The 20664-nt window shown below is 37.5% G+C and overlaps 1 protein-coding gene across 5 annotated transcripts in view; it reads right to left on the minus strand.

The window, feature by feature from the left end:
* SCUBE1 (signal peptide, CUB domain and EGF like domain containing 1) overlaps positions 1–20664 on the minus strand; it is a 209482-nt gene that overhangs the window by 104256 nt on the left and 84562 nt on the right. For all 5 annotated transcript variants that reach the window (XM_062634872.1, XM_062634870.1, XM_062634869.1 and 2 more), the window contains one exon: positions 193–318. In XM_062634872.1, the coding sequence (XP_062490856.1) occupies positions 193–318 (126 nt within the window). The remainder of the gene's footprint in view (positions 1–192; positions 319–20664) is intronic.

Raw genomic sequence — 20664 nt, forward strand, 5'->3', positions numbered from 1 at the left:
AGTCACAGCCAACATTCTATTATTCAGTCCCTCTTATCCATCCCAAGTGCACTTTCTACAGCAAACCCACACTACTAAAATTACAAATCACCTTTGGCCAAAACAAAGTTGATTTCTTGTTTCTGAAAAATAACAACAATGAAGAAAATAAGACATTTTGAGGCATTTGAAATTTAATCTTCATCTACCTACATTTGCAGTCCTTCTGGTTTTTGGCAAGTTCAAAGCCAGGCCTACATTCACAGGCAACCCCACCTTTGGGTGTCTCCCGGCAGATGTGTGCACACCCATGATCTTTATTCATACAGTTCATACCCTCTGTAAGAAAAAAGGAAAGAGAAATGGAAAACATCAGTACTGAAATAAAATTATAAAATAATTATACGCATCCAGTTCTCCAGTAATTTTAATTGTAATTTTTATTTTGCCTCTGGACTGTGTTTCACAAGCCAAAAGAATGAAGCTGAAAAAAGGTATACAATCAACAAAACAGTGTAATAAAGGACAAAACTCCTCCGGGGCAAATGCAGTGAGTACTACTGTGGAATATAGAGTGCCTCTGTTGCTTATATGAACCCCCTATCCCATATCCATATTCTAATCTTTCACCAAAACTTCATGGATTTAAAGGATACTCCAGGAAGTTATCTGTCCCACAGGTAATTACCAGAGTTAAATAACTGGCCTCACTGTTATTTTTACCTTGTATAAATTTAATCATTACTGTCTGGCACATTTTCATCTGTCTGTTAATGTGTTTTATATTTTCTAATACACAGAATCTACCAAAGATCACATCCTAGCACTTTTGCTTGGATCTGTTTCTTTGCTATTTGTTATACATCTCAATTATCTGTGTCATCCACTGTTGGTGTAGCCCATCTCCAACAAACCTACTACCACTTTTCTCTTTCAGTATATTAAACAAAGTGTAAGAGCTGTTCAACAAACATCCAAGTGCAATAGGTGGATTCCTGTTACTGTTTATGCCAAGGCATAGTATCAACCAGGTCTCTCTTAATCATTATAAGGCTAATTTTAGCTTTCCAAACCATGTAAGTGATTTAGATACTGAATGCGCCTTATGCTCTTGGACACTTTCATTAATGAGTTAATTCAAACCCCACATATTCACAGAAATCTTGAACTCAGTCCTTATGGGTCAGCATCTAGCACTCCTTGTGTGAACGAAGGCAAGCCAGATTTGCATTACAAAGCCCTTCTCAGACTTCCCTTTGGATATCTGACCTGGAAAGGAGAGACAAATTTTCTGAGAGTACACTGACAGAGAATTCAGTGTAACTTGGCTTACTACTGTGAAAACAGTGTGTATTCTCCAAAATGTTGGTGCATGCAACATCACTATGGACTCACCAACTCATTTGTCACTTTGGAACATGGCTACTGTTACCTATTCTGGGATAATTTCCCAAAACAGCTCCAGTGTAGAATATTCAACTTAAACCTACAGTGACAATGAACTGTAAAGAAATGTTTTCTTCAGGGCTGTTGCAAAGGTTTTGCTTCCAAAGGTAAAAACAATCACTGCCATCCCTTTTTATTCTTACACAAACAGAAACATACCTGCCACCCTGGCATCTACACAAACTGCCTTTAGGCTGAAGCTGGTCTCACACTGAGCAAAAGTTTCTCTGGATACAAAATCATTTTTAATTGAACACAAGTTAGTGCATAAATCAGCTACTAAGAAACTTTGGGTAGAAACTTCTGAGGATGAAATGCCACAGAAAGTCAGCCAGGGATTCCCTCAGGTTGACAGAAGCTAAGAGCTTCAGGAGTTATTTGCACTGCTCAACTTACCTCAGAAAGGTTTATATTAGCAAAGCAATGAAAAACACGCATTACCAAGGTATTTTTGCTCATTTCTCCTACCAAAAATATCAGGATCTCAAATCTCACTGCCTTTGAAAACCAGTATTATACTGGCTGTCTAAACACATACATGTCTGTCTTCTAAATTCTCCTCTTTATTGGCCTTGATGAGTTTAAAAATTTGCCAAAGCACAAAATAACATTACTCTCTGTAAACTGCAGCATGAACAACAGATGTTATTGGAAGATACAATACATACTACACACTATAAACTATACACTATACCATAGATCGAAGTGAGGTACGAATGTTTTGTTTGCCGGAACAGATATAAGAAACCTGGGAACAGCCTTATTGAATGTTTTTGAGGCATTTTATAATCTCTTTCTCTCCACTTCTCCCAACAAAGGATTTCAGACACAATGTGTTTGACAAACTGCATTCCTGCACACTACACCATGTTCAGAAAAGGATCTGGGAAAGATAACACATGGCTGATTGAGTCACACTGCTGAGGTAATGAGAAGAGAGGAATTAGATGAAAGAAGATATTTAAAGGCCCAGAAGTGTAATGAAGCAAGTGATTTTCAGTATTTACTTAAAGATACTGAATATCTGCCATTGTTAAAATCACTTGGAAGACAGAATCTGCACACTGCTAAAAATATCAGGGGAAATCAAAGATCACAATTACCGCATTTTGAAGCAAAAGTTGAAGATAAAGCAGAATATTAAGCTGGTATTTGTGTGTAAGAGCACAGTATTTCAGTTGCAGTATTAATCATCTCAGTTATTGTATTCATTAAGCAGTTGGAGCTGTAGAAAAAATATTTGAGTTCCATGTTTAGCTGCAGAAGAACACCACAAAAATCTCCTACACTTGAAAACCATTATTTCAGTAAACATCAGTTTTCTGATGAAATTAAAGACCATTATTTATCAGACAAGAGCAGGAGCTCATCCACAACAAAACTTCTCATTTTTATTTTAGTATTTTTTTCCAAACCCTAAGAATTAAAAAAAAAAAAAAAAATCCTGAACAAAATTTTGCTTAAGCCTGAAAAAATATTTAGATAAAAATGCAGCAAATACCTATTTTAGCTTGTTTAAAAATGTTTAAAAACAAACTTGTGCTAATTTGCAAATAGTTTTAATAATTTGAAATTTTAATTTTTCAGCAAATGCAACAGTTGGCCAGACATCCATGTATCAATCTACATATATAAAGGATTTATGAATAATATACTTTTTTTGCAAGCTGTCTGTTCAGATAATACTGAACCTTTTATGATATATATAAATAGGAGAGACAAATACTCCTAAAATTATTTTTTTCAGTAGTCTCTTTAGTAGGATATGGTCCAAAATGGCACAATCAAAGCCAAACAGATTGATTTGTAGAAATAACTAAAAAACCAGTAATTCAAGTAAAAAAAACCACGATCATGGAAAAATTGTTTGGGATTCTTCTGCTCATTTAAATATGTTTGAAGTTTTTCTCTTAATCACCATAAGACCCAGTTCAGCAGAGGGGCCCCAGCACCAAGAGGACTGCCCTGTGTTTCACATGTTGCTCCTTCCTAGAGCTGACCAATGTAATGCAGAACCAGGGAAGAGAGGGGAAGCTCAGCCTGCACAAAATATCAGGCAATGGATCTTCCATCTGAGACTCAGCCAGGAACTATTTGCAGAACTACAATTTTTACTGCACTGACTTGTGGCCCCCACTCTCTCTCACATCGTGAGTGCAATGACATCACCCTGGGTCTGAACACAAGAAATTGCCCCTAGCTGCTTCTCTTGATTTTTGCAGTGGTATGTGTGTCCCAGCTTCTAGAACTGATGTGGCTATGAATCAAATGAAAACCATAGTTCCTAAATCAAGGGAAATACTAAATGTTGTTAAAAGTGAACTCTGTGCACCAAAAAATCCTTACTTCATTGTCATGACACTAAAGTGTCCAGCGTTTAAAGGTTCTAGGTTTTTTATGTTAGCTGTTAAGAAAAGCAGTATCTTAAATCTATATGCTGCTACTCAAGGTAGTCTCTAAGGCCAGCACAAAAATGGTTGCATATTCTCTTTGGCAGTGCTGGCAGGCAGCAAAAGAAACTTTTCAAACACAGACGCATTCTCAGCAAATTCACCTAATAAAAAGAGAGCAAACCAGAATCCAATGGAAAATATAAACAGAAAGAGAAATGCCACTTAAGGAAAACACTAATCTAATTAACTTAAATCCTCTCTCAGTGTTTTAGATATGACTTGAGAAACTCTCTCCTATTGCATTCCTGGATTTTCTCTTACTTTCACTTACAAAAGATTGTTCATGGGAGAATGGCAGACATTGTTACATGACCCACAATTCACATTCATTTTTGTTCCTGGGCTAGAAGAGATTTGGGTGTAAGTCTACCACATTAGCCCAGTCTGCCATCTAGTTATCAGAAATCTCTTAATAGTGCTGTTCTGCAAAATGTTCAGCCCGATACAATGACCTCTCCATTGTATTATGCTCTAAAAAATGTTTTCAGCTCAGTGGCTCTGCAAGTGCTTAAATCAGACTGACTGTGACAACTGATGTACTGATGAGCCTTTATTTTTCATTAAGACTGCCTGTTCTCATCTTAATTAAGACTTCTAGCAATTATTTTACTCCGTGTTTCTTCACTTATGCTTACACTATCCTCTATGTTATAATTTCACTCTGTGTTTATATTGCTATTTTTTATAACTTTCAAATAAAGATGATGATTACAAACACTATCTGAAAAAGACTCTTTACATTGCACTAAAGATAAAATACAGTAATAACTTTTAGAATATTGTCAGACATATATGTGGTTGAATGTGGTAAGAAAATACAAGAATTCTTGAACTTGACACATATACGTACACTTACGCTCAATCCTCAAAACTACATAATTGGATTTTCTTTTTTGTTGATGTTAATTTTAGCACCAGGTACACAGTGAAATCTCTTATTACAGTTGCATTCTTATTTAACAAAAAAGAGAGCTGTATAAAAAATAATTTAAAAAGTTGTAAATGTGATTTATGAAATTCATATATTGCACACTATTTGCATGATTCTGTACCAGAAACATCCAGAAGAGTTAAAAGACATTAAATATAAGTTATATGCATGTCATTGAATTGCTGGACTTAGATAAGCCACAGTGTTTAATTATTTATGAAGTGCTTTATGCACTTTTTATGAACATACCTTGTATGCAAAGTAAAGCATAAATCTTTATAAAACAAACAACAAGCAATTGTTGTGGTTAGTTTCTTTCCGTCAATCTTGGTTATAGGGGATAAACACTTCTGCTTGAGCAGGGGATCCATGTGGTGCTATGAAACTGCTACTGGTGATATTCAGGAATTTCAGGACTTTTCTCTTTTGGAGAAATACTAATTTAAGAAATGGTAGAGTTCAACTGTATCAGGATTAACTGTGTCAATATGTATTCTATGCTATAGCAAAATACAATCATACCAAATATATTTTAATTAGAATAGCTATAAAGTAAGAAACAGAATATGGCACATCTTTAGATCACCTGATTGCCACTTACAGTCATTCTCTCAATGCCCAGTGCTAGAAAGAGGGGAATATATCTTCAGCAGCAGAGAGAGGAAAGAATAGCAGAGGAGACAAGCATTCTCATTTTAGTTGTTTACTATACTATTAACATGGTGGGATTTTTTTCAGTTTGTTTTCTTTTTAAAGGTTCATGTGAAAACCTACAGTGCTACAATAAAACACACTGCTCAATGACCAAGCAATTTAGAAGACTGACAGAGACAACTCCTCTCCGAGAGTTTTTGTTTTACTCTGTTAGGAATGGAAGCCAAACAAAACATACTAAGTTTCTGACGGAGACAGAAACATGATGTTAGAGAAAGCACAAAATGGCTCTTTCAAGCCAAATGTTACATTCTGCATGTAAATTTTTGGTCATATAAATGCAGTAAGATAGTGGACTATCAAAAAACCCCATACTAATTAATTTTTTGGCTGGCTTGTGAAAAGCAGCTCCCCATCTATACCTGTATGTGTCCCTGCTTTGGCCTACTTCCAGCATCTTGCATGTTTCACAAGAGTAATAAAATTCAACACTTGGCTAAAGAACCCAGTTATAGTCAACAAATACATATGGACAGATCTTGGCTTCACTGAAGCCAAAGGGTTGTTTTCCAGCATCTTTATGCTGCACAGTTGCATCAGATCTTCTGGATGTTTCTGGCTTAGTATTAAGGGCCCAATTCCAGGACATGAAGAATGTGTGGGTGAGCTCTGCTCCCCAGTGAGAGCCTAAGAAGCTCTCATCTCAAAACTGAGTATGCCCTTATATGAGGATAAAAAAAAACCAAAACACCAAAGTGTGCTCTCTTCAGTAAGAAAATGAAGGATGAAACTAACTGATTGAGGCAGCTACCCTTCCTCAGCTGATCACAATGTCATGGGTACAAAGCATCCACCTAGGAAGAGACCACTAGATCGTATTTCCGCATACCCATATTACCATTGGGTATGCTGGAAATGGAATAATCTATGTCATGGTCCACTGCTTTTGGTATTGTTAACTGAATGAACACCAGGTTTTCTTTCCATCCTAATTCCTGAAATAAGTTGCTCGGTTCTGCATAAACCTTTAGGAAAATGCAGTTTTTTCAGTGACTACAACTCACCCCAAAAGAGACTGACAAGAAAAGAAAACAAATAAAGCAGGCAAACTGACCCAAGGAAGCAGAATTCTACACTATTAGTAGGGTTGGCTGGAGAAATCCTGGACATCATACAAGGAAACAGCTGCTGGTATATCACAAAATAAACAAATTCAAGTTTGTTTAGCAATTACATGTGTTTTCAGTTTGGATATAAAATGTGCTTAGGGACAGCATCTTTAGCAGACAAGCTTACAGTCTGATCTCTGACAAGATGTTCCCCCTCTGAGTGGCAGCCAGAAAACCACATGTCATCCAGCCCTATAAAGGGGGTTTTGTCTTTAAGATTCAGAAACAGGCATGTGTCAGAAATATAACTTCATTCTGTCATCAGTAAAAGCAAAGAATTCCAACTCTGCAAAGGTACTGCAATTTCAGAAATGAGGACAGAAAGACAAAGTGAACGATAGCAGTGAATGGATTAAATTTAATTTAGCAGAAAAACCATGCAGGTAGGGAAAGGAAATAGATTCAGAAATTTCTAGAAAATGGCAGCAACTCCTGGGGGACCAAGAATAGAGAATAAGAAAGACTGGCTGCAATCCAGTCTAGGTTGGTTGTCACTGACTAGTGATTGTGTGATGGCTTTTTGGTGGACCACATGAAAGAAGTTTGGCAATCTCAGTCTGTTTCTAACGCTGCAGAGGTAACGACAGAAGCTGGTGCTCACTGAAACTCTCTTCAAAAGTCTGTGCTACCTTCTCACACACAGATAACGGTTTCTCTCAAACAAAATTCAGCAAGATAGCCCAGGGAACCTGTGCTGCTGCTGCTCTGGCAAAATTTAAGGCTATCAGCCTCTGCCAGTATCCACTTGGCACCTGACATTACCACTGATTTCACACAAAAGGAAATAAATGGCAGGGGAAGAGAAAAATAAGGACAAGAAACAAAAGCAAACCAAACCATACCCAACTCTACTACAAATTGCTTTTATTTTTGTTTTATCTTTGAATTGCAATTCCTCAGACACTAAAGCAAAGCAAAAGAAAAGGTTGGGTTTTGGGGAGTCACTGTCACACAAAGTTCCCTGAGAGATAAAGGTGACTCTGAGGGCAGACAAGGGCATGCATGAGGCATAGATGAGCAATGAGCTTTCTCTATTTGAGTCTTCATCACTGCTGTCCTATTTCTTGGTGGCTTGGTAGGAGCTAATAAATCTTGAGTCCTGACATCCCGGCCCCCAGAGATGTGGTGCTACAGCAGACCTAGCAAATGACAGCATCATCAAGGCATGCTCAAATACCCTAAGATGGGCAGAACTTCAGTAACTATAAAGAAGTCCCAAGATCTCAAAAAAATGAGAAACTCCCAGGTTGTTTTTGAAAACACTAGGCCACTGAGCCTCATAGCATACTCAAGAGATATGAAAACCTGGCTCGCTCTTTTCTGACAGCTTCTCTCTAGGGATAAAAAGTACCTATTTATAACATGGGAAAATGATAAAGCATTAGACCACACAATAGCAAGAAAATGTTTTCCCTCCCTGCTCAGAGGAAAACTCAGTATTTAAACGTTCTTCACTCCTACCAGGTGAAACTTCTCATAAAGATGTTGCAAAGGTTTTAATCCTCCAATAAAAAGACTTAAAATAATCTCAGAAGGCAGACACTTTCCACAAATATAAATAATTTAATTGAACATGTGGTGGCTTTTCATTAGTGTTTCATGAGAAGGTTTTGAACTGAGTCTAACCAGAATTTAAATTATTACAGTATCATTTGTGTAAAGATAAGGCAGGAGATGGCATGATGGGATTAAAAAAAAAAATACTAAAACCTTGTCTCTTTTTCCTTCTTCTGTAATATTCACAGCTGACATGAGACAGCCTTGGTTTCCAGAAAGAAATACTTCTAATAAAATATTTTAAAAATAAATATTTCTAGGGCACTTTTTCAAACACATAGAGTATATTCAAAAACAAATAAAGTAACAGTAAATATTTCAACAACACTTTGCTTTGCAGGAACTCCTTCACATCCTAAACTCTTCCCAGGAAAATTTCATGACTTCTTGCAACATCATGTAATTAAACATAAAATGAGTATGTGCTTGATCAGCACTTTTGGAAGCAAGAAGAGACATTTAGGTTTTAGGATATTTAGGTTTACTTTCTGAGCTGTGTAGTAAGTAAACTTTGCAAAACAGCAGGATGAAAGAGATTCTTCTTTTACATTCCCATAAAGCTTTAACTGAGATGCTTTGTTCCTCATGGAACCAACCAATGATGAAGGGCCCTGGATGTGTGCAAGGGTTTACCTTCCACCTCCAAGTGGAAGAACGACCACGGCAATGCCTATTCTGCATTGGGAATACTCTTGCAACTCTCAAATTCTTTTTCAGGGAAGTAACAGTCTCCTGTGGCCTTGAGTTATGGCACTACCTTTCTAAGCCATAACTCAGCCCAATTCAGTTGTCTGAAGAAATCTGATACCAATTTTGCTATTCGAGTAGGATTACTTTATTACCATGAACACAACATGTAAAGACATTTTTAAGTGTTTAAGTCTGGAAAAAGTTTCATACATGCAATAGACTTTTTCCTATTTTCTTTTTTTTACATAAACAGAAAATATGCTGTAGGACTAATTAGCAAAATGATACATGATATGATTTACATATAATTGTATGTATTTTGTACTGTTATAGATATTTGTATCATTAGATATGCTCTCATTTTTATACCTAATGAATATTTATAATTATATACAATGCTAAATGTACTGATGCATATAAGCTATTTAAATGTAAAAATACATTTTGCAAGAAAGGAAGGCTGGCTGCTGTTCTACAGGTAAATAAGAAGCACAGATCAAATTATATGTTACATCAGGCTTAGCATTTTTGTAAGGCTAAACATGACCAAGATTCAAAGCTCAGTCTCTTATTTTGTTCATTACAAAATAAAACTCTGACCAAGATGCTAAGGAATTCGTAGAGTTGCCCCTGTGCAGACAGGACCATGTAGCATAAAGGTGGTCATGTTTCTCAGGGATATAGGACAAAGCAGTAGAGATTCTAGCCTTCTGTTCTAGGTGTTTTTTTTTTGTTTTTTTTTTTTTGTGTTTGTGGTTGTTTCAGCTCTGAAATGCTGAATGTGAAGCAATATTCATATGTAGCTGTGCTACAGGCCCCAGAGCTTCACGTTTCCATTAACATTTTGACAGTAGAAAAGTCCAATGCTCTAAGTTATTGTCCACCAACTAAACAGCTCTGGTGACTTTCAGAAAACTCATATACAACCTGGAACCAAAATCTATCAGTGCATTTGGAGTTATTGAATCAACTATAGTTGCTCTCAAAAAATAAGATTCTGGAATACACTTAAGTAGTATGTTTGCACACAACACAAGTTCTTTTTAGGTGCAAAGCCGCCTTGTGTTCAAACCTCAAGGTTTGTACAGCCCACCTTCATGCACCATTGGTGTGCAGGAAATACTTTGTCCCTTGGAGAAGTCAAGCTGCGACATGTAAACTTGCATGCCAGAAACAGCATGACAGAGTGCAGAGTGCAGAATGGATTTCAAACTCTTCCCAATTTCAATAGATACCATTCCCCCGCCTTTTTTTTCTTTTTTTTTTTTTTAAGAAAAACACATATATTTCACTGATGAGTATCAGAGAAATGGAGTAATACAACTCAGAACTGCAGTGGAGTGAAAAAAGAATAAAATGATACTATGCTAGAAAATGCTATCGCTTCTAAAATGTTACTCTAGCAACTGTCAGTACCTGAAGACAACAGAAAACTGAATATGAAAGGCAAAATGTATGTTTGTGAACTGCCTTGTGAATGGGCAATTTGATTTCCTATCAAAATGTTTTATGGCGTGTGTAGTGCCTGGGGTAAAAGCTATGTCATCTGGGGTATCGCCATAACTAAATAACTACTTTAATAAGCTCTGAGTATTTGGCTCCTCCATTGTCTTCTGCATCCTGCTTGATTATTTAGTGGGTTGGGTGGTGGGGTTAATAAATTTCAAAATTCTTTCAAGGTTTTTTTTGCACTTCCGATCAAAGAAATGTTTGTGTATCCTTCCCATACTGTGTCTCTTTAAACCACTGGCTTTTTCAAAGTGCTTATTTATTTTTTTTTAACACCATAATGTGATGTACACAGAGAGGTAAATGATGTCAGAATCCTTTCTGCCCCAAACCAGTCTGTAAATCTTCAGAAAAGCAAAGTTCATGGGTGCATTTAAAAGGGGCACAATCTGTTTGTGCTTAAAAGACAGTCCCCCTTTTTTTGTGTGTGCAGAATAACAATGCCAGAATGCGTTATTCCAAAGAACTGTTGCCATGGTGATGCCATCAATAACATCATTTTCTGCATCCTTGTCCTTTAAACACATAATGAACGCAACAAGCATTGGTAAATGTGAAAAAAGAACAATTACTTTTTCTCTCTCAGTAGCAGAGGAAGCCTTTTTTTCACCTCATCAATAGAAAATTATGTAGAAAGGAATAATAAAGACTGTTACAAGAAGCACCAAGAAGCCTATTAGTGACAAAGGCTTTTTTTTTTTTTTTTCTTTCCATGAATAATTACAGCTCTTCAAGAAGAAATCAGCCCAGGCTAAGGACCCTTTGCAAGCTTTAGATGGTAAAACAAACATTTGACTATACAAGGATTTCCCTTTCATGTACCTTTCCAAGGAAAAGCAACTAAAATCCAGAGTGAAATGGGAGAGAGAAAACCCAGAGAAACATCTGCTGCAATTAAAGAACCCTGCACATTCACCTAAGAGACTCATACCAAAAGCAACTCGATTAGTGACATAATCCATATAAATTTCAAGCCAGCAGGTTAAACTTGTCTGTGGTGGGAAAGTTTGGCTTTTTAAGTAGTATAGTAACAGGAAGCTGTTCTGATTCTATATGAACAGGGGAAACAGGATTTCAATACTAGATGATTACCAAAGAGTTGTAAAACATTGTTAAGTTTAAAAGCTCAGAAGACCAAGGCAAAATGGTAGATACACTTACTACACAAAGTCAGTTCATAAATAATGGAACCTTTAACAAAGCAAGATTTGACTGCAGGGACTTTCAAGAGTCATGTAACATGCAATTAGGGAGCCCTTCTGAAACATTAGGCCTTTGTCCTGACTGATGGGTGATGTGCAAATGGCAGCTCTGAATGGACTGCTTGGGGTTTTCTACACAAAGTGAAGGTCAACCTGTTGTGCAATGATTTGTTTATATCTTTTGGGCCTTTCCCTACATACCTATAGTCAGAGAGTAAGGACGATGAGCGGAAAAAACTGCTTCCTCATCATTGCCTCTTGGTAGTAAAATGAACTTTAAGAGAAAAGTGCAGAGGGAAGGAAGAAAGGAGTGACCAATTTTAAAGGTGGTTGGAGCATGTGAATTGGAGATGAGTCTAGGAGTTGGTAACCTCAGACACGTATGTCCTATAGTGAGACAAAAGGGCTGTTAGGATTAACGACAGCAAAGACACATAGCAGAAAACTTTATCAGGTTTAAAGCAGTAAAACAAATTTATTAAGATGATGCAATTCCAATCTTTAGCTGAGAGTGGTCTATGAGTATAACAACTTAACCATACGGCTGCATTTACAATGGAAAGCCTGAGCTAGGGTAGGAAGGGGAATTCAAGATGTTCGAATACTTTTCCTGAACACGCTATTGTCTTGCATTGTCCTTTGATTTCTCACCACTTCTGTCGCTCCACCTGTAAAGTGAGAAGATAATGCTTGCTCATTTTGGATAGCTCCTTCAGTTCTCCACTTGTTACTGTGGAAATCCTAAAGGAATTGTGAGCCAGTAAAGATGAACAACATATGGAGATGGCAGGAACCAATTCTTTTCCTTTCTGTTTCAGAGCCTCTGCAACGTTTCAAAGTACTCACTATTCAACTCAGTTTAAAAGCTACACAGACTGGGTTCTCTTTCATGGAAAGAAAGCTTCCATGTTCTGCCTAGATTTCAACACATTTAAGAATTGTTTAGAAAGCTCTGTTGAAAGGCTTTAATAAGGCAGCTAATAGGCTAACTCAGCTTATCTGAGGGGCTATTCACCAAATTCCCCACAAAACAAAAATCAGTGAAATCTGTTCCTCAGTATCCAAACATCACCCTTTATCTCTCAAGCTGAAGGAATAAAAGACAAATTCTTGGAAGGCAATGTTATGATTCCTTTCCCTTCTGGTTTGCCAGAGACTTCGAAAGAAAATGCCTACTTTTGTAACTTCTTAGCTGGACTCAAGAGGCTGAAAGCTGAATGGCAATTCCCAGTTTACTGGTCCCTCAGATCAACACTTCAGCGTGGCTGTCAACAAAACAAACCAATGGTTTTGATGAATTTGTGAGAGTCTCCTGAGATGCTTTAAAGGCCATCAGAAGTTTATATGCTTAATTTATGGAGTAAGTATTAAAAGTGAACTGTGTTTTGTTAAGCAACAGTTTCTTAACTCTGTTGGACTCTGTGACTGGAAGGATGCTCAGTAATTTTAATTGCTTACGGGTTACCTCAGAATGAGTGCAATATGTAAGGGTCACTTCAATGTGAACACATTCTTGCACAGATCTTTTGAGAGAATAATATTTTTTTTATGAAGAGAGAAAAAGGCTTCTGTGATGAAACATTTTAAAAGCTATGCCACTGCTTACAATATTATTCTCTTTCATCAGTAATAATAATTAAAAAAAAATTAAATTCCTTACAATTAACAAGCATTAGCTAAATCATTCTCTTTTTCTGTCTCCTGAATCCTCAGAAGGAATTTCCTCCCCTTGGTCATGTAAAATTATACCATTTTTCTATGGAAACACAGAAGGAATGATGACAAAATTTAAACTCCTCTCTGCCAACACATTCTGAATACTAATGGTGCTTCTCAAAAGTGAACGATCTTTCTATTTTAGGGATGCTTGCAGAATGGAAATCTGAAGATGAACCCAGAAGTGTGTCTTTGTGGCTATTTCGAGTTCACAAAATTTCCACTGTAGCAAAAGGCATACATACAAATAACAAACTGCATCATGCCATATCCCAATTAAAACTTCAGTTGTTTTCATGGCCTCTGCAAGAATGCATCCAGCTCTACATCATCACCATTTCTACTTAATGGGTGCATTTCTCCTACACGTAGATCACAAGAGTATTTTTGGAATGTTCTCAAAGATAGCACTGGAACGCTTTAGTGACATATTTCTGGCCACAACATGCACAAAAAAGCTAGCAAGTATGTCTTACAGCTGTGCTTTTATCACCACATAGGTGACTTATTGTGACACAGGGTAGACTTTTTGTGACACATCTTTGCTAAGAAACTTGCAGATCTTTGGCTAAGAGAAAAATGAAAGCTGTGAGTGTGTAGGCATTGCTCAGATGGAGAAAGCAAATGAGAGATAGGTCTTGTGGAAGAGGCAAAATAAGGAGATGAAGGAGGCTAGAGAGGAATAAAGGGTCAGTTAGTCATTGCCACTGAGTCAGAGGATTTGGACAGAGGCCTGTAGAGGACATGAGTAATAATTCTGGCAAACAGAATATAGGCAACCAGGAGAGAAGGTCTTCGGTCACAGTCCCATAATGGAGAAGGAAAGGGTAGTCCCATAAAGGGGAGGAAAGCAAAGCTGGTTTCGATGAAGTCCTGGAAGTGATCTAGTGTGGATACAGAATAGAGAAAGCAGCATGCTGAAAACACTGGCAAGTTAAATTCCTTGGACCTAGAATAACAGGAAAAAAATAACATGGAAAAAGTGGAATAATGGAGAAATGAATGGAAAGGATGGCCGACAGAAGAAATTGATGACTATAGTCTTCAGGCTTACCAGTAAAAGGTGTACCACTCTGTTTTCTTCCATGTTCCTCAATGACATTATATCATAATTGCTTGCATGCCACTAACGTTCTTGGCTTGAGGATATGTAAGTTTTTCAGCATCTTTAATAGAGTTTTGGGGGAAGGGTTGATTTCCTCTACTACAGTCTTTTTCACCACAGCTCTGTATAACCAGGATGCTTGTGGGGTGACATCAGACCAAAGAAATATTATGAGCATTCCTCTCTGCCATTGGCATAAGTACCATCATTATCAATATCCAGCAAAGCGTAACAGCAGAAACTCTGTATGTTCAGAAGCAAAGTACTGGGCAAACAGTCTATGATACAAACAAGAGTTTCAGTCTCCAGGTGCCATATTGGATGAGCTTAGCATTCTTGAATACTTATGAAGTTAAGTTTTTTGGGTGTTTATAATAGGTGTCTTATTTAGAAACAAACAAACAAACAAAAAAACCCGAACAAAATAAAAAAAAGCCACAACAAGAAAGCCCAACCAACAACAACAACAAAAAAAAAATCAAAAATCAAAAATCTGTAATTAGCTGTGTTATTGCCATCATTCAGAATAATTTGTGGACCTGGAAAGTTGCCACAGGGTCTGAGTTGTATTCTGCTTTAACAGATGTTGTATGTTGGTTTTGGGTATCACTGATGCATTTTTTCTATAGTCGTTGAAACAATAAAGAAAACAAGGAACATGCACTTAGGCCTGACTTCAAATATAAAAATCTAGTCTGATGGTAATCCACATCCTTAAAAATTACAGGGTACTATAATCTGAATTAAACCCAACATCTGCCCAAACTCCAGCTACCTCACTTGGCCAGCCAAGGAAGGGAACACAATGCATGTTCACAGGATTGGAAGCACTACCCTCCCTTTTTGTGTAGAACTTGTTCTGCCAAAATTAATGAAAATAGGTCAAATGCTGGGTGCCAGAAAGCCAAACTGGGACAACACCCTCTAAGCCCCTCAGAGACACTACAGGGAGCATTTCTCCTTTCCCTAATGCCTGCAATTCCTCTGTGAAGCTGCTTTTATGACTCACCTTCACTGCTCAGACACACAAATTTATAAGTCTGGCATATCTGCTAAATAGGATTTGTACTACCCCAATCTAACAACAGTGAGCTTCCCAGCACTAGGAAGCCATTTTACATTATTTATAATGTTGCTGCTCCATGCCGATGCTGCTGAGTTTCCAAATTCAACTTCACAGCATTAGTAAAAGGACAGAGATTTTCCTTCCATCTACTGTTGTGAAACCCTATGGGCAGCCACTCTATTTTTTTTCTCCATGATGGTAATTGCCATATTTCATAAGAGAGAAGGTTTCATACTGAGAAGGTTGCTATGTTACTTTTGACCCAGACTTTTGTCTTCCAGGTCTTCTCTCTTGCATGCAAGAGTTATTGACATCAACGGCTTAAGAAATAATAAGGAATCAGACTAATGTTAAGTAAAACTACACAATCTTATAAATAAATAGTACTTTGTAAGAGCCTTTGCACTGATGTGTTTTTCTAAGATGACATTTGCAGTTACAGTCCTACAAAATTGTTGCTTCTTATTTTTAACGAAACATTGAGTAATCTAAGATTGATAATTTGGAAGAGTCATTGCTCTTTGCATGGAATTTATGATGTTGCAAGAGCTGTCAGATCCAAAAGCTATAGTACAGCACAATAATCACAGGCAATTATTTTACTCAACACGCAACCACCACCCTATTTCCTTATTGAAGGAATAGCTAGGAAGGGCTCTCCATTTGACCAGAAAAACCTGTCATTGACTTGGTTGCCCTAGGGGTCCCAAGCCACTGATGTTAGAACAAAAATGAAACTGTTTGGAAAATGGTTTTGTGGTCATTGTTCAGAACCCATCTGGAAGTCCATGAGGAAACTGTGTGAAAGGACTTTGAAATGGTACCGCCTGTCTGGATAGGAAATTATACAGGTTCCTTCTTCTAAGATGATGCAAACTAAACATGCTATCTGCTGGCTGAATGACCACTGCAGCTATTGCTGCTATGTGAATGATATGATGGATTAATTTATTGTCATGCTGTATAAATTACCATTGTTGCTGTTACTGAAAATTATGCAACAGGCATTGGGATAACCTGGCATGGCTTAGTTAGCACAAATTGTGAAAAGTAGTTTTTTTTTTTGCAAACTGTCAAAGTTAGTTTTTTAATTATGACCTCTGCATAGGTACCATTTCAAGAGAAACAAGCTGTGGACAGATCTGTTATGAACGGAAAGTATTATATTTAGTTTAACATTGACAACTTCTTTCATTCTATAACAACTATTCTGAGTTGACAACTGAAGTAGTTCAGTAATTTCTCACCCTCTCAGACAAGGTCAAAGGCCTCAAATGCTAAACTTAATTTTCTAGGAGTAAGGTTAAATTAATGTGCATTCCTATGCCACTCAGTGACATGAAGAATCAGTGTTATAGGAACAGTGTCAAAGAGAAAAGCCAAAGTAGGAAACATAATTTAGCCAGAGTTTTCTAGCATTACTGAGATTGCTTCGTCATAATTATTCCTGGTTTCAACACCTTCAAAAGCTTTCCAAAGATAATAAAGAAATCTGAAGAAAATTAAACAGCATTGTTCTCATAGCATTGTTCTCATGGTAAGGCCAGTTAAGCCAACAATTTTAAATGCTACTTCTCACAGCAAAAATACTGCTTCCCAGAAATCTGTAAACCAGCTGCTTCTTACATGAACAAACAATAAACCCACATTTGAGACTACTTAGATTCAGCCTCTAGATTATTGTGTTCAGCTTCAGTTAAACTACGATATTCTTGTCCTGTGCAACGTTAAGATTGAAGAAACCTGGTTTCTGAGAAAATCTGAAATGCAGTAAAGGGAACAAAGATGTCAAGACTACTTCTAATGAAAATAAAAATTTTCTAAGTGTAATATACTGGCACAGTAGAACAAAAAACTGATTAGTAAAAGACTTAGCACCTAGACCTACAAACTACAAAACACAGCAGAAAAGCTGACAAATCTATTTCACTCAGAAAGTGCAAAAACTATCTCCAGAGAATCTATCAATGTTTTCTCACAAACTTTACTTTCATCCTATTATTCTCTGCCTTCCCTGCCATCAGTATCACTGATGACCATTTATGCCATGGCTGTGCCTCAGCTTTACATGTTCCCATCAGTCTATGCAAGTACCAAGAAATACAGGCACCAATCACTTCTTAAAGCTGTTTTCTTTCTTTTCGGAGGTGCATAGAACCTTCCTTCCACTTTAGCCACTGCACTTTATTACAACAAGCAAACTTAACGAAAATTGGAAATGTAGTCCTGAGGATGTCAGTTTTGCTGCTTTAACTGGCTGTTTTCCACAGGGACTGCCGTCCAGAAGCATATAATACTAGAGAAAACAAAGTGATTAAAACTACCTGCATGTTGAAGGAAGTGAAAGGCAGGAAGATGGAGGGCATGGAAAGTTTTTGACCCTTCCCTCAAGACTCTCCTGTGTGAGAAGTGGGCTGAGCCCTTCCTTGGGCAGCTCCAATAAGGATGCAATAGGAAACATGAGCTAAAACCTCAACAAATAGACGAATTCCAGGAGAAAAACCGTAACAAAAAGTAATGGTAATACTTTACATGGAGAGAATGAGCAGAGTCCTGATGTATATTTGACTTACGTGGTAACTACACCAGTAAATAGCATAGGCAGGCCTTCACAATAATTACATGTCCTTGCAGGTCACCTGATAATTACTTTCAAATGGATCCCCAAGTATTTACCATGTATCTGCACTGTGGCTTAGCAGATGAGATAGTCATAGAAATTCATGGTATTTTTCAGAGCTAAACCCTACTATTACATGGTGCTGTACTTACCACAAGTCATCACCCATATGGTCTACACAGCTGGTGGTTCTGAGCAATACAATTCTGAGTTAGAATGTAACAGATATTTCTTCTTCTCTTTTTAAATGCCCAATGCACATTAGAGTTTTAAAAGAAATGCCCTTGAATGCTACATTCTCTTTCTAGGCATGCTTTCAATGAATTTCACACAAATAACTTGCTGGCAAAAGCATCTGCTGAAACAGCGAATTTTAAGCTGGAATTACACATTACTTACAAAAAGAAGTATTTTGAGTGTATGCGAGTAAGAATTCACACCTAAGCTCTGATTTTCAGAAATCCATCTGCCCACTCATGGAAAAGTTTTTTCTTTATGATATGTGCTTTTAATCAGAAATCCATTTTAAATATAAAGAAATTGTGAACAGCTGCCAACAAAATAATGCTGCAGATGCAGTAGTATTCAGATAACGTTGTGCCTTCGAAGGCTGCTCTACTGGACTGAGTACAGGACTACTACTCGGGAAGCCTCTCTTGTAATGCTCGAAGGAAATTCACTTAAACTCCCATGCCTCTGTTTCCCTCTTCAGTCCCTTCTGCCTACTTAGACCTTTTGATCTTTGCTTCAGATCTGTACTTGCTCACTGCCTGAATGAATGGGGCTAGCAACACAGATGTAGGAACAGACCCACCACTGCTAGTCATCCTAACAATATAAATTATGAGGATAGGAATTCTAACGGAGCATGTGCACATGGACAGAAAAATCTGCTTTAATCTAATAGTCTATAAATGAAGGTTCTGAGCTGTAGCTACTGGAGAGACTAAGCCTCCTCTTTGGTGCTACTGCAGCCCTTGAGGTCCCATAAAGTACTTCTACTAATCATTACAACTACTGGATTACAGCTGGGCCACTGAATCCAGTAAAAATCAACTTCATTTCAGTACCCATAACCTACAACCAGAGAAAGAATACCTGCCAGTGAGTTTAGTAAAGACGATCAGAAATATCCGTCTACGGTTTCTGGGGGGTGTGAGACAAATCCTTCCAAATGCTATCCCCTCCAAGCCCATGTGAACTTGCTTTCAGGACATGGCAGTGATTCGTTTAGCCTGGAGACAGTGCTTTGAAGCAAACCTTGCACATTTGAAGGCAGCTTCTTCTTTGTTTGGGCATCTAGTGCTCAACATGGACACACCAAAGTGAGTCCAGAGGGCTGCTATGAATATGATTAAGGTGTTGGAGCATTTCACATAGGAGAAGCAAAGACAGCTGGGTTCATTTAGCCTCAAGAACAGAAGGCTCAGGGGAAACTTATCACTGTTTATAAACACCTGACAGGGAAGTAAAGGAGACAGAGCCAGATTCTTCTCAGTGGTGTCCTGTGACAGGACAAGAGGCACAAACTGAAATACAGGAAATTTCACTGAAACATAAGAAATGCCATTTTTACTGTGGGGATGATCAAACACTGGCACAGCTTACACAGACAGGATGTGGAGTCTTCATCCCTGGAGATATTCAGGACCTGACTGGACACAGCCCTGAACAACCTACTCTAGCTAATCCTGCTTTAAGCAAAGAGAGGTTGGACTAGATGATCTCCAGAGCTGCCTTCCAACCTTAACTATTCAGTGATTCTGTGAAAATTAAGAGATTCTATTGCCAAGCAGAACTCATGTGCTATGCTTTACTGACATGAATGTGCAAAGAAACAGATGTTTGGATTACAGATTTCTGAAGAAGGACCTGAAATGAACACATTTAATGTAATATAGATAAAGCAAAATAACCCACTGTGCATAAGGCTGCACTACAGACTATCTATATATTTCTACGCATTCTTATGTAGGAAAAATGCACAGTGTATTTTCTTCTTTCCTAATAAGCCCTTGTCACAGTATGACATTTCAATCTTTCAGCTAAGACTAGAAGGGCTGGAAAAGGGTTATGGCTGACCCAGTGCCTCTGGATTTAAAGGAGAGAGGAATTAGTCCTGGGATGCAGTATCTAAGGTATAAGCTGTGCAGTCTTCCAAGAGAAAAGCCACTTGTGGAGAGTTTCAAAATAATATGTATGCTACTTTAGAATTCGTTTTGTAAATAAAATAAAATTATTGAAAGAGAGTGGAAAAGAGCTGCGCATGGCACCCTAGTCTGGGAATGTAAAGAAGTAAGGTGAATGCATACTGAGAAATCTTACCTTCTCTCTTCATATCCTCTCCTGAACTAATAACTGATCATTGTATGTAGTGACTCCACTGTTTTTAAACAAATTTACCCTAATTCCTGAGCAAGAAATTGAGTTTGAAGGCCACTGGGGAACAGTTTCAGTGTCATGCAGCCAGAGATGATTTTTTTCCATATTCGTTCAGGGGCAATTTTAGAAGCACTTACATAGGTGCTTCCAAACAATTTAAAAAAAGTTTTGTCATCTTTTTTTCT

This window comes from Pezoporus occidentalis, unplaced genomic scaffold (assembly GCF_034315485.1).
Source record: "Pezoporus occidentalis ecotype Australia unplaced genomic scaffold, CSIRO_AGI_Poc_V1 ctg44, whole genome shotgun sequence".
NCBI lineage: Eukaryota > Metazoa > Chordata > Aves > Psittaciformes > Psittacidae > Pezoporus > Pezoporus occidentalis.